This window comes from Heterodontus francisci, chromosome 9, assembly GCF_036365525.1.
Source record: "Heterodontus francisci isolate sHetFra1 chromosome 9, sHetFra1.hap1, whole genome shotgun sequence".
NCBI lineage: Eukaryota > Metazoa > Chordata > Chondrichthyes > Heterodontiformes > Heterodontidae > Heterodontus > Heterodontus francisci.
In genome coordinates, this window is record NC_090379.1 from 4,307,785 (window position 1) to 4,323,035 (window position 15,251).

Here is a 15,251-nt window from a genome sequence, read left to right on the forward strand (position 1 = left end):
AACCACATATCTTATCCATCACCAAGACCATTAACATTCATCTAAACAACATTGCCCACCGACATTCTTAATTCATTCCCACAGTCACTCTTATCTCAAAAAAAACTTACATTTATATAGTGCCTTTCACGACCACAGGACGTCCCAAAGTGGACGTCCCAAGAGAGGGTGGGCTTTAGATTCTTGGTACACGGTCTGGTGGAGATGGGACCTGTACAGACCGAATGCATTGCACCTAAATAGAGCCAGAACTGAGTTCTTTGCATGGAGATTTGCTAGTGCAATTGGGTAGGGTTTAAACTAACTTGGCAGGAGTGTGGGAACCAGGAGGAAATATCAGAGAGGAAAGCAAGGTGCACAGAATATTGGGAGAGATAGATAGCACTAGAGTAGGGAATAGTAAGTTATTAGGTGGGGTCAGAGTAAGGGAGGAAGTAATAAAGTCTAAATCAGGCTTAATCTGCAGATATATGGGGGAGGCAGTGGCGTAGTGGTAATGTCACTGGACTGGTAGCCCAGAGGCCCAGGCTAATGCTCTGGGGACGTGGGTTTGAATCCCACCACAGCAGATGGTGAAATTTGAATTCTATTAATAAATCTGGAATTAAAAAGCTAGTCTAGTGTGACCATGAAGCCATTGTCGATTGTTATAAAAACCCATCTGGTTCACTAATGTCCTCTAGGGAAGGAAATCTGCCATCCTTACCTGGTCTGGCCTACATGTGACTCCACATCCACAGCAATGTGGTTGACTCTTAAAATGCCCTCTGAAATGGCCACTCAGTTTAAGGGCAATTAGGGATGGGCAATAAATGCTGGCCTAGCCAGTGACGCCCACATCCCATGAATGAATTAAAAAAAATATATGAATGCATGGATTGTGGTTAATAAGATTGGTGAGTTACAGGTGCAGATTGACATGCGGAAGTATGATCATGTGGCTATCACAGAGGCCTGGCTCAAAGGAGGGCTGGATTGGGTGTTAAATATTCCTGGATACAAAGTGTTCAGGAAATTTAGGAAAGGAAGGAATGGGGGAGGAGTGGCGGTATTGATTAACAAAAGCATTGCCGTGCTGGAGAATGAGGATATCTCAGAGAAATCAGGGACAGAATCTATTTGGCTAGAGCTTAGGAACAAAAAAGGTACAATTATATTGCTCAGTGTCTATAGGCCCCCAACTAGTGGAAAGGATGTAGAGGAACAAAGTTGCAAGGAAATTACAGAGTAGTGCAAAAATTATAAAAGTTATAATGGAGGACTTTAATTATCTGAATATAGACTGGGATAGTAGTAGTGTAAAGGGCAGAGAGGGGCAAGAGTTCCAAGAGTGTGTCCAGCAGAATTTTCTACAGCAGTTTCCAGTCCAACGAGAAAGGAAGCACTGCTAGACCTGGCTCTTGGGAATGAGGTGGGCCAAGTGGATCAAGTGTCAGTAGGGGAACAGTTAGGGGACAGTGATCATTGTATCATAAGGTTGAGGTTAGCTATGGAAAAGGACAAAGAACAATTCAGAGTAAGAATAATTAACTTGGGGAAAGCCAACTTCAACTGGATAAGAATGGATCTGGGCCAAATAAATTGGAATCAAAAGTTGGCAGCAGAAATGGTAGCTGAACAATGGGCTACCTTCAAAAGAAGAGATAGTTCAGGCACAGTCAAGGTGTATTTCACAGAAGGGGAAAGGTAGGGCAAACAAATCCAAAGCTCACTGGATGACAAAAGAGATAGAGATTAAGATGAAGAAGAAAAAGCGTGCTTATGACAGATGTCAGGTGGATAATACAATGGAGAACCTGGCTGATATAGAAGGTCCAGAGAGGAAGTGAAAAAGCAAATAAGAGAATCAAAAAGGGAGTATGAAAAGAGACTGACAGCTAACATAAAAGGGAATCCCAACGTCTTCTATAGGCATATATATATATAGCAAAAAGGTGGTAAAAGGAGGAGTGGGGCCAATTAGGGACCAAAAAGGAGATTTACACATGGAAGCAGAGGGACTAGCTGAGGTATTAAATGAATACTTTGGATCTGTCTTTACCAAGGAAAAAGATGCAACCCAGGCAATGTTGAAAGAGGAGATAATTAGAAATACACGAAAAGGACTGAAAATTAATAAGGAGCAGGTATTAGATAGGCTATCTATACTTAAAGTTGATAAAGCACCAGGACCGGATGAGATGCATCCAAGGATACAGAGGGAGGTGAAAGTGAAAATTGCAGAGGTGCTGGCCATAATTTTCCAGTCTTCCTTAGACTTAGGAATGGTGCCAAGGACTGGAGAATTGCAAATAGAGAGAGAGAGAGAGAGAGATACAGCACTGAAACAGGCCCTTCGGCCCACCGAGTCTGTGCTGACCATCAACCACCCAATTATACTAATCCTACATTAATCCCATATTCCCTACCACACTCCTCCTACATTAATCCCATATTCCCTACCTACACTAGGGGCAATTTTACAACGGCCAATTTACCTATCAACCTGCAAGTCTTTGGCGGTGGGAGGAAACCGGAGCACCTGGCGGAAACCCACGCGGTCACAGGGAGAACTTGCAAACTCCACACAGGCAGTACCCAGAACTGAACCCGGCTCGCTGGAGCGGTGAGGCTGCAGTGCGAACCACTGCGCCACTGTGCCACCCCTAATGCTATAATGAACAGTCGAACCATAGATATTCCAGCACAGAAGGCGCCCCTTAGGCCCATCATATCTGTGTCAGCAGCAGTGCCAGCTCTCCAAATGTTACACCCTTGTTCAAAAAAGGGTGTTAAGATAAGCCCAGCTGCTACAGGCTAGTCAGTTTAACGTCGGTGGTGGGGAAACTTCTAGAAACAATAATTCGGGACAAAATTTGCACACAGTAATCTCCCACAATGAGGTAAATAACCAGATAATACGCAACAAAGGTTTGTTATGCTGTATAAATTCCAAATTAACGTTTAGCTGCAGTTTGCTCTCAAGTATCAAAGTCATTATTGAAGGTGAAAAATGTAACTGATTACTCACCCACTAACGTGAACATGTCCGACAGCAAGCTTGCTTTGATCTTCAGATCCAAAGGCGCATCACTAGAGAAATAAAAGAAAATTCAATCAGGAGCTGGTCCAGACTTGCACAGATTTCTTACTGTACAGGTATTAGTACAATGAAACTCAGCTATAATGAACAGTCGAGCCATAGATATTCCAGCACAGAAGGCGCCCCTTTGGCCCATCATGTCTGTGTCAGCAGCAGTGCCAGCTCTCCAAGTGGAAATAATGAATCCCACTCCAGTCTCTTCCATAGGAACCTAGGAACAGGGGAAGACATTCAGCCCTTTGAGTCTGTTCGCCACTCAATTAGATTGTGGATGATCTGTACCTCAACTCCATTTACCTGCCTTTGTTTCATTTATCCATGAATATCCTTAGACAACAAAAACCAATCAATCTTAATGTTGAAATTTTCATTTAACCCAGAATTCACATCCCAGTATCCTTTATCATTCTTTTTCCAAATACTTATCCATTTAAGTGATGTTATAGTCTCTATCCTAATGTTAACCCGCTGTTTAAAAAAGGGGAGAGAGATAAACCCAGAAAACACAGGCCAGCCAACTTAAAGTCAGAGGTGGGGTAACTTTTAGAGTCTATAAATCCGAGACAAAATTAATTGGAACTTGGAAAAGTATGGGCTAATAAATGAAAGTCAGTGTGGATTTGTTAAAGGCAGATGGTGTTTAACTAACTTGACTGAGTTTTTGGTGAAGCTATGGAGAGGGTAAAGCAAGATGGCCACTCCAATTTACATTTGAAACACCAGAAGATTAAACTGGAGCCGAAAAGTCTCACCAAGCCTAGCTAGAACAATAGCTCGGGTTCAGTGATTGAATTAACTAGAATGGCCTTATCAACACGTCAAGACTTTGACTTTGAAAGAGCCAACCCTTCTCCAAGTGTGACTGGACATCTTGAGGCATGTAGCATCTTGAATCTCAGAGAAGATTCCAGTGAAGACCTCATTAAAAACAAAGGGTCCTGATAGTGTCATGTGACTGCGCAGCCATGAAGGAACTGTAAGCATTGTCACATAGACAGCAGACAGTAGTAACTGAAAAGCCATCAACGAAGCAGGCTCTCTCTCTCTGTCTCCGCCCCCACTCTCCAGAAACTATCAAAAGAAGATCCGGCTGTGACTGGGAACCCCCTCAAGCCTACAGACCGCCACAGCCAGCAACCAGGGAATGAGAATCAACCCCCTCTTCTGCCTTCAGGAGCCTTGAGCAAAGCGAGCCCACCACCGTGCATGAATGTGTAGCGTATTTTTAGCATTTTAAACCGGGTTAGAGTGTTACCTCTTTCTTGTTTAAACTCAAGAAAACCTGTCTGATTGATTCTTTTGCAATCACATTAGAAGAACAGGAGCAAACACTCAGAGGTGGTAAGCTCAACCACTGTGTTAAAAAAGGATAAACCTTGTTACGGTCAAACTAGAGAAGGATCAAAAGGGGAGCCTGAGACCCCCTCCTCACCTGGCCGTAACAGAAAATAAAGCAGGGAAATTATGCTAAACCTTTATAAAACTGATTAGGCCCAGCTGGAGTACTGTATTCAATGCTGGGCATCACACTTTCGGAAGGATGTCAAGGTCTTAGAGAACGTAGAGAGAAGATTTTACTAGAATGGTACCAGGGATGAGGGACTTCAGTTGTGTGGAGTGGCTGGAGAAGCTGGGGTTGTTCCCCTTAGAGCAGAGAAGATTAAAAGGAGATTTGATAGAAGCCTTCAAAATCATGAACAATTTTGATAGAATAAACAAGAAACTGTTTTGAGTGACAGGAGGTGACTGGCAAAAAAAAGAGGTGACATGAGGAACATTTGTTTTACGCAACAAGTTGTGATTAGGAATGCACTGTCTGAAAGGGCAGTGGAAACAGATTCAGTAGTAACTTTCAAAAGGGAATTGGATAAATATTTGAAAGAAAAAAAATACTGTGCTATGGGAAAAGAGTAGTGAGGAGTGAGGCTAATTGGATAGCTTTACCAAAGATCCAGTACAGGCACAATGAACTGAATGGCCTCCTCATGTGCCATATCACTATGATTAGCTACTTGTGTTAAAGTAGTCCATGTTCTAATAATCCTGTGTGAAAAAAGATTCTCTGTATATTTGCATCAATTCTTCCAGGCTGTGCCCCTCCACAGTGACTGATTTATCAGCCACTGAAAACAATGTTAAACTACGTAGCCTCTCAAAATCTCAGAATTTTGATAACCTGCCGGATTCTCCATTCACCTTCTCCATCTCAACGCTTCAAGCTTTTCTTCACAAGTATAACCTTTCACCCCTGAAATCATCTTCACTAGGCCGGGTCTACAGCTCTGATGTACTTCCTATCATCACCTTTTAGAATGAAATTTCACCAGGTATCACAATATTATTAGCTTCATAGTAAGAATAGATTAAAGATATGCATGGAAAAATGCAAATCATTGCAAGAAGGGATCTTGTCCAAATTAATTAAAAAGAAAAGTTTCCAAATCAAGGCATAGATCAGCAATGAGATGGAAAGGAAACAAATTAAGTACATTCCAAGAAAGAAAAAAAGGGAATGTGTCGAAGGCTGGGATTCCATGGATGATCAGATCCAGATATTAGTTCAAATTTGATAACAAAAATGAAAGCCAAGGCAAATATAAAGAAAACACAGAAAACTACAAATTTAAAAAATGCTTGAGGGAAAAAAAAAAGCAAGAACATTAAAGGGCGATAAAAGGGCTTTCTATAAGCACATTAGCAGCAAGAGGTAGTTAGGGATCCTTGTGCCAAGAGACAGAGCAGCCAAGCCTGCAGCGCAGAGTGAGGGAACAGCAGTGATACTAAATTAGGACTTTGCCTCAGATTTCACAGGGTAGGTGCATATTAGTTGGAAGTTTGAATTACCAGAGGTGATTATATCCAGGTTAGTGCAGATTATTCAAAAGTTACTCAGATTTATGACAGGTAAATGGTAGGACCTGGCCATTTATTAGGATCCTGAGGGAAGCTGGTGCAGGAATACTGGAGGCTCTGATTAGCATCACAGGATCAGACAGCACAGAGGGAGGCCATTCAGCTCATTGTGCTTGTGACAACTTTTTAAAAGGGTTATCCAATTCATCCCAATCACCTGCTCTTTCCTTGTAGCCTTGCATATGTTTCATTTTCAAATATATATAAAATTTCCTCTTGAAAGCTAATATTGAAACCCTCCATTACGTTTTCAATTCCGTATCATAACAACTCGCTATGTAATAAAAATTCTCATCTCCTTCCTGGTGCTTTCGCCAATTTTCACACAACTGTGTCCTCTGGTTACCAACCCTCCTGCCACTTGAAACAGTTTCTCCTTATTTACTCTATTAAAATCATTCATTATTTTCAACGCCTTTGTTAAATCTCCCTTTAACCTTCTCTGCTCTAAGAAGAACAACCCCAGCTTCTGCAGTCTCTCCACAAAACTGAAGTCCCTCATCATGAAGCTATTATTCCAGTAAATCTCCTCCGCAATGTCTTATCACCCTCTCGAAAGTGTGGTACACAAAACTCTGCTGCGACCAAACAGGGTAATTGATAAAGATTTAGCAGAACTTCCTTACTTCTGTACTTTATGCCTCTATTCATAAAGTTAATGTGATCCTGTATGCTTTAACAGCTTTACCAACATCCTATCATCTTCAAAGATTTTAACCCCCTTGTCTCTCTGTTCCTACATCCCCTTTAAAATTTTACCATTAAGTTTATGTTGCTCATCATCTTCCATCCAAATCTCCCACAAGAACACAAGAATTAGGAGCAGGAAAAGGCCATTTGGTCTCTCGAGCCTGCTCCACCATTCGTTAAGATCACAGCTGATCTAATTGTGAGCTCAACTCCACTTTTCCGTCTGCCCCCCATAGCCCTTGACTCCTTTGTCGATCAAAAAACTATCTAACTCAGCCCTGAACATATTCAATGACCAAGACTCCACTGCTCTCTGGGGAAGAGAATTCCACAGACTAACGACCGTCCCCTAATTTTTAACCTGTGTCCCCTAGTTCTAGATTGCCTCAAATGGTGAACCATCCTCTCAGGATCCATCCTGTCATGTCCCCTCTGGATCTTATATGAATCAATAAGATCATCTCTCATTCTTCTAAACTCCAATGGGTATAAGCCTAACCTGCTCAACCTTTCCTCATAAGATAACCCATTCATCTCAGGAATCAGTCATTGATTCTAATGCAATTATAAGGAGACCAAAAATGTACACAGTACTCCAGATGCGGTCTAACTAAGGCCTTATACAGCTGTAGCAAAACCTCCCTACTTTTATACTCAATTCCCCTTGCAATAAATGTCAACATTCCATTGACATTCCTAATCACTTGCTGTACTTGCATACTAACTTTTTGTGCTTCATGAACCAGGACACCCAGATCCCTCTGCACCATATCTACAGGTTTCCCTTTATGCACCTTGCTCGTTACTTCCTCAAAATACTCTAATAAATTAGTCAAACACGATTGTCCTTTCACAAACCACGTTGGCTCTGCCTGATTGTATTATGATTTTTTAAATGTTTAAAATATTACCTCCTAAATAATCTATTCTAGCATTTTCCCTATGACAGATGTTAGGCTAATTGGCCTACAGTTTCCTGCTTTCTGTCTCCCTCCTTTCTTGAATAGAGGTGTTACATTAGCTATTTTCAAATCTGCTGGGACTTTTCCAGAATCTAGAGAATTTTGGAAGATCACAACCAATGCATCTACTATCTCTGCAGCCATTTCTTTTAAGACCCTAGGATCAATCCATGGGGTCTAGGGGAACGTGTCAGCCTTTAGTTCTAACAGTTTTCCCAGTACCTTTTCGCTAGTGATTGTGATTGTTAAGTTCCTCCCTCTCTTTTACCTTTTGATTGTCAAGTACCTTTGGGATATTTTTTGTGTCTTCTACAGTGAAGACGAGACAAAATACCTGTTCAACACTTCTGCCATTTCCTTGCTTCTCATTATTAATTTCCGAGTCTCACCCTCCAAGGGACCAACACTCACTTTAGTTACTCTTTTTCTTTTCAAATACTTGCAGAAACTCTTATTATCTGATTTTATATTCCTAGCTAGCTTTCTCGAATAGATTTTTAGATTTAGAGATACAGCACTGAAACAGGCCCTTCGGCCCACCGAGTCTGTGTCGACCATCAACCACCCATTTATACTAATCCTACACTAATCCCATATTCCTACCACATCCTCACCTGTCCCTATATTCCCCTGCCACCTACCTATACTAGGGGCAATTTATAATGGCCAATTTACCTATCAACCTGCAAGTCTTTTGGCTGTGGGAGGAAACCGGAGCACCCGGAGGAAACCCATGCAGACACAGGGAGAACTTGCAAACTCCACACAGGCAGTACCCAGAATTAAACCCGGGTTGCTGGAGCTGTGAGGCTGCGGTGCTAACCACTGTGCCTCCTCTCCTGAAGGTGCTGACTCTCACTGGGGTACGGGTCCCCCCCTCTCCTCGAATTTCTCTTTCCTGTTTTTAAAGTTATTCTTTGCTGGTTTCTAAAACCTGTCCAATCTGCTGACCTACCACTCATCTCCACAGTACTGTACACTTTTTATTTCAATTTGATACTATCCTTAACTTCATTAGTTAGCCCAGATGGTGCATGTTTCTCATAGAGTATTTTTTTATCAACTGATGCTGAGAGTTATGAACTATCTCCTTAAGTGTCTACCACTGCTTCTCTACTGTCCTATCATTTAACCTATTTTCCAGTTCACTTTAGCCAACTGTCATGCCAGGCCACCACCTGCCAAGAATGAGGCACATTAATTTGGCAATGAACACTGATTTTAAACTGTTACTGGAGTGAAGAAAGGACTTGTTAAACAGATCAGCCATGGCTGGAAAAGACATTTGCATATTAACAGACAGTGATTGAAAGGACAAAGGACCATTCCCTGACACATTCAAACCACAATGGATCTTGGTCACCAGGTATTGTGTGTAAGGGGGGCATTCCAGAGACTGCTAAGGTGATACAATCCAAGACGTGGTCAGACCACGTGGTCACATGACTAACCTGCTTGGCAACCTGAGTTTTTCTGAACTGTACAAACAGTTTGAACTGAGAGTGTCTGTTTGCTCCTGGACTGAGAAGATCTCTCCTGCCTACTCCCATCTCTTTCTCACAAGCCTCTGAATCCACTGAAGACACAGGAACCCCAAGAGAGAAAAGTCTCCTACAGCAAACAAGGTTTAAGAAAAATACTGGGTCCCAACAAAAAGCAAGATCTACCGACAATCAAGGACTCTACAGTGAGCTCAAAGAACCGTAACAAAAACTCTTCAGATATTGCCCCAAAGTTTTCCATTTTATTTTTCTTCTGCTCTTTTCTGTCTCTATTTGCATGTATGTGTCGCATATGCATGCTAGCGTGGATGCATCATGTCATAGAGTTATACAACACAGAAACGGGCCCTTCGGCCCACCGCGTCTGTGCCAGCCATCAAGCCTATCTATTCTAATCCCATTTTCCAGCATTTGGCCCGTACCCTTGTTTGCATCTAAACACTTCTTAAATGTTGTGAGGATCCCTGCCTCTAGCATCCCTTCAGGCAGTGTGTTCCAGATTCCAACCACACTCTGGGTGAAAACATTTTTCCTCTAATCCTCCTGCCCCTTTCCTTAAATCTATGCCCCCTGGTTATTGATATCTCCACTAAGGGAAAAAGTTTCTTCCTATCAATCCTATCTATGCCCCTCATAATTTTGTATACCTCAATCAAGTTTCCCCTCAGCCTTCTCTGCTCTAAGGAAAACAACCCTAGCCTATCCAGTCTCTCTTCATAGCTGAAATGCTCCAGCTCAGGCAACATCCTGATGAATCTCCTCTGCACCCTCTCCAGTGCAATCACATCCTTCCTGTAGTGTGGCGAACTATATTGTACACAGTACTCACAAGATCAGGGGGCAGGTTGTTCAACCTTGCCCGTCTAAGAGCGAAGTCCAAAGTACGGAAAGTCCTCATCAGGGAACTCCTCTTTGCTGATGATGCGGCTTTAACATCTCACACTGAAGAGTGTCTGCAGAGTCTCATCGACAGGTTTGCGGCTGCCTGCAACGAATTTGGCCTAACCATCAGCCTCAAGAAAACGAACATCATGGGACAGGACGTCAGAAATGCTCCATCCATCAATATTGGCGACCACGCTCTGGAAGTGGTTCAAGAGTTCACCTACCTAGGCTCAACTATCACCAGTAACCTGTCTCTAGATGCAGAAATCAACAAGCGCATGGGAAAGGCTTCCACTGCTATGTCCAGACTGGCCAAGAGAGTGTGGGAAAATGGCGCACTGACGCGGAACACAAAAGTCCGAGTGTATCAAGCCTGTGTCCTCAGTACCTTGCTCTATGGCAGCGAGGCCTGGACAACGTATGTCAGCCAAGAGTGACGTCTCAATTCATTCCATCTTCACTGCCTCGGGAGAATACTTGGCATCAGGTGGCAGGACCGTATCTCCAACAAAGAAGTCCTCGAGGCAGCCAACATCCCCAGCTTATACACACTACTGAGTCAGCGGCGCTTGAGATGGCTTGGCCATGTGAGCCGCATGGAAGATGGCAGGATCCCCAAAGGCACATTGTACAGCGAGCTCACCATTGGTATCAGACCCACCGGCCGTCCATGTCACCGCATTAAAGACGTCTGCAAACGCGACATGAAGTCCTGTGACATTAATCACAAGTCGTGGGAGTCAGTTGCCAGCATTCACCAGAGTTGGCGGGCAGCCATAAAGGCGGGGCTAAAGTGTGGCGAGTCAAAGAGACTTAGCAGTTGGCAGGAAAAAAGACAGAAGCGCAAGAGGAGAGCCAAATGTGTAACAGCCCCGACAAACAAATTTTTCTGCAGCACCTGTGGAAGAGCCTGTCACTCTAGAATTGGCCTTTATAGCCACTCCAGGCGCTGCTCCACACACCACTGACCACCTCCAGGCACTTACCCATTGTCTCTTGAGATAAGGAGGCCAAAGAGAACTCCAGCTGTGACCTAACTAGCGTTTTATACAGCTCCATCATAATCTCCCTGCTCTTATATTCTATACCTCGGCTAATAAAGGCAAGTATCCCATATGCCTTCCTAACCATCTTATCTACCTGTGCTGCTGCCTTCATTGCAGCAGCTTTTTCGGGAGCAGAGAGTGCGAGCGAGTGAGCAGCTGGGAAGGTCAGTTTAAAGTAAACTTAATTTCCTTTTATTTTCGGCGGAGACCAGGGGGCTGCTGGGTAAGTAAAACCCTATATATTTGGGCCGTTTAAAATAACTTGCCTTTCATTGCAGCAGCTTTTTCGGGAGCAGAGAGTGCGAGCGAGTGAGCAGCTGGGAAGGTCAGTTTAAAGTCAACTTAATTTCCTTTTGTTTTCGGCGGAGACCAGGGGGCTGCTGGGTAAGTAAAACCCTATATATTTGGGCCGTTTCTGAACCCGAGACACTACACCTGTAGTGTCTCCCACCCGCCCTCCTCCTCTAACCAAAAAAAAGGACTCGGTGGTGTGTAGATGAGGTAAGGCTTTTTCTATTTCTCTTTTTTGTTTTATCGTGTGATTGGTTAAAAACTTTTCGTTCCTTTTTCATTTAACTAAGTTTAAGCTTAAGATTAAAATTGGCAGGAGATCTCAGACCCGTGACATGCTCCTCTTGCTCAATGTGGGAGCTCAGGGACATGGCTGATGTCCCTGACTCCTTCACGTGCAGGAAGTATGTCCAGCTGCAGCTCTTGTTAGACCACATGACAGCTCTGGAGCTGCGGATGGACTCACTTTGGAGCATCCGCGATGCTGAGGAGGTCGTGGATAGCACGTTTAGCGAATTGGTCACACCGCAGATTAGGATTGCTGAGGGAGAAAGGGAATGGGTGACCAAAAGGCAGAGAAAGAGCAGGAAGGCAGCGCAGGTGTCCCCTGCGGTCATCTCCCGCCACAACAGGTATACCGTTTTGGATACTGTTGAGGGAGATGGCTCACCAGGGGAAGGCAGCAGTAGCCAGGTTCATGGCACCGTGGCTGGCTCTGTTGTTCAGAAGGGCGGGAAAAAGAGTGGAAGGGCTATAGTCATAGGGGATTCGATTGTAAGGGGAGTAGATAGGCGGTTCTGTAGTCGAAAACGAGACTCCCGAATGGTATGTTGCCTCCCAGGTGCACGGGTCAGGGATGTCTCAGATCGGCTGCAGAACATTCTGAAGGCGGAGGGTGAACAGCCAGTTGTCGTTGTGCACATAGGCACCAATGATATAGGTAAAAAACGGGATGAGGTCCTACAAGCAGAATTTAGGGAGTTAGGAGCCAAGTTAAAAAGTAGGACCTCAGAGGGAGTAATCTCAGGATTGCTACCAGTGCCACGTGATAGTCAGAGTAGAAATGAAAGAATAGTCAGGATGAATGCGTGGCTTGAGAGATGGTGCAGGAAGGAGGGGTTCAGATTTTTGGGACATTGGGACCGGTTCTGGGGGAGGTGGGACTATTACAAGTTGGACGGTCTACACCTGGGCCGGACTGGAACCAATGTCCTTGGGGGTGCTTTTGCTAATGCTGTTGGGGAGGGTTTAAACTAATGTGGCAGGGGGATGGGAACCAAATGAGGTCAGTGGAGAGTAAGGATGTAGTAACTAAAGCCTGTAAGGAACTAGATAATGAAGTCAGCGTGACTAAGGGAAAGAGTAGGCAGGGAGCAGATGATGAAAGCAAAGGGACTGGTGGTCTGAGGTGTATTTGTTTTAATGCAAGAAGTGTAATAGGTAAGGCAGATGAACTTAGGGCTTGGATTAGTACCTGGGAGTATGATTATTGCTATTACTGAGACTTGGTTAAGGGAAGGGAATGATTGGCAACTAAATATCCCAGGATACCGATGCTTCAGGCGGGATAGAGAGGGAGGTAAAAGGGGTGGAGGAGTTGCATTACTGGTCAAAGAGGATATCACAGCTGTGCTGAAGGAAGGCACTATGGAGGACTCAAGCTGTGAGGCAATATGGGCAGAACTCAGAAATAGGAAGGGTGCGGTAACAATGTTGGGGCTGTACTGCAGGCCTCCCAACAGCGAGCGTGAGATAGAGGTGCAAATATGTAAACAGATTATGGAAAGCTGTAGGAGCAACAGGGTGGTGGTGATAGGAGATTTTAATTTTCCCAACATTGACTGGGTTTCACTTAGTGTTAGAGGTCGAGATGGAGCAGAATTTGTAAGGAGCATCCAGGAGGGTTTTCCAGAGCAGTATGTAAATAGTCCAACTCGGGAAGGGGCCATACTGGACCTGGTGTTGGGGAATGAGCCAGGCCAGGTGGTTGACGTTTCAGTAGGGGACTACTTTGGGAATAGTGATCACAATTCTGTAAGTTTTAGAATACTCATGGACAAAGACGAGAGTGGTCCTAAAGGAAGAGTGCTAAATTTAGGGCGGCACAGTGGCGCAGTGGTTAGCACCGCAGCCTCACAGCTCCAGCGACCCGGGTTCAAATCTGCGTACTGCCTGTGTGGAGTTTGCAAGTTCTCCCTGTGTCTGCGTGGGTTTCCTCCGGGTGCTCCGGTTTCCTCCCACATGCCAAAGACTTGCAGGGTGATAGGTTAATTGGCCATTATAAATTGCCCCTAGTATAGGTAGGTGGTAGGGAAATATAGGGACAGGTGGGGATGTGGTAGGAATATGGAATTAGGGTAGGATTAGTATAAGCGGGTGGTTGATGGTCGGCACAGACTTGGTGGGCCGAAGGGCCTGTTTCAGTGCTGTATCTCTAAACTAAACTAACTAAACTAAATTGGGGGAAGGCCAACTACACCAAAATTCGGCAGGAGCTGGGGAATGTAGATTGGGAGCAGCTGTTTGAAGGTAAATCCACATTTGATATGTGGGAGGCTTTTAAAGAGAGGTTGATTAGCGTGCAGGAGAGACATGTTCCTGTGAAAATGAGGGGTAGAAATGGCAAGATTAGGGAACCATGGATGACAGGTGAAATTGTGAGACTAGCTAAGAGGAAAAAGGAAGCATACATAAGGTCTAGGAGGCTGAAGAAAGACGAAGCTTTGAAAGAATATCGGGATTGTAGGCGCAATCTGAAACGAGGAATTAAGAGGGCTAAAAGGGGTCATGAAATATCTTTAGCAAACAGGGTTAAGGAAAATCCCAAAGCCTTTTATTCATATATAAGGAGCAAGAGGGTAACTAGAGAAAGGATTGGCCCACTCAAGGACAAAGGAGGAAAGTTATGCGTGGTGTCAGAGAAAATGGGTGAGATTCTAAATGAGTACTTTGCATCGGTATTCACCGAGGAGAGGGACATGACGGATGTTGAGGTTAGGGACAGATGTTTGATTACACTAGGTCAAGTCGGCATAAGGAGGGAGGAAGTGTTGGGTATTCTAAAAGGCATTAAGGTGGACAAGTCCCCAGGTCCGGATGGGATCTATCCCAGGTTTCTGTGGGAAGCGAGAGAGGAAATAGTTGGGGCCTTAACAGATATCTTTGCAACATCGGGTGAGGTCCCGGAGGGCTGGAGAATTGCTAATGTTGTCCCCTTGTTTAAGAAGGGTAGCAGGGATAATCCAGGTAATTATAGACCGGTGAGCCTGACGTCAGTGGTAGGGAAGCTGCTGGAGAAGATACTGAGGGATAGGATCTATTCCCATTTGGAAGAAAATGGGCTTATCAGTGATAGGCAACATGGTTTTGTGCAGGGAAGGTCATGTCTTACCAACTTAATAGAATTCTTTGAGGAAGTGACAAAGTTGATTGATGAGGGAAGGACTGTAGATGTCGTATACATGGACTTCAGTAAGGCGTTTGATAAGGTTCCCCATGGTAAGCTGATGGAGAAAGTGAAGGCGCATGGGGTCCAAGGTGTACTAGCTAGATGGATAAAGAACTGGCTGGGCAACAGGAGACAGAGAGTAGCAGTAGAAGGGAGTTTCTCAAAATGGAGACGTGTGACCAGTGGTGTCCCACAGGGATCCGTGCTGGGACCACTGTTGTTTGTGATATACATAAATGATTTGGAGGAAAGTATAGGTGGTCTGATTAGCAAGTTTGCAGACGACACTAAGATTGGTGGAGTAGCAGATAGTGAAGGGGACTGTCAGAGAATACAGCAGAATATAGATAGATTGGAGAGTTGGGCAGAGAAATGGCAGATGGAGTTCAATCAGGGCAAATGCGAGGTGATGTATTTTGGAAGATCCAATTC

The 15,251-nt window shown here is 44.2% G+C and overlaps 1 protein-coding gene across 11 annotated transcripts in view; it reads right to left on the minus strand.

Moving 5' to 3' along the window:
• Nucleotides 1–15,251, minus strand: part of ttll5 (tubulin tyrosine ligase-like family, member 5) — a 432,290-nt gene that overhangs the window by 253,926 nt on the left and 163,113 nt on the right. For all 11 annotated transcript variants that reach the window (XR_010975642.1, XM_068038454.1, XM_068038450.1 and 8 more), the window contains one exon: nucleotides 3,011–3,072. Coding sequence is in view for 10 of the 11 variants with exons in the window: in XM_068038454.1 (XP_067894555.1) it covers nucleotides 3,011–3,072 (62 nt within the window). In the remaining variant the exon portion in view is untranslated. The remainder of the gene's footprint in view (nucleotides 1–3,010; nucleotides 3,073–15,251) is intronic.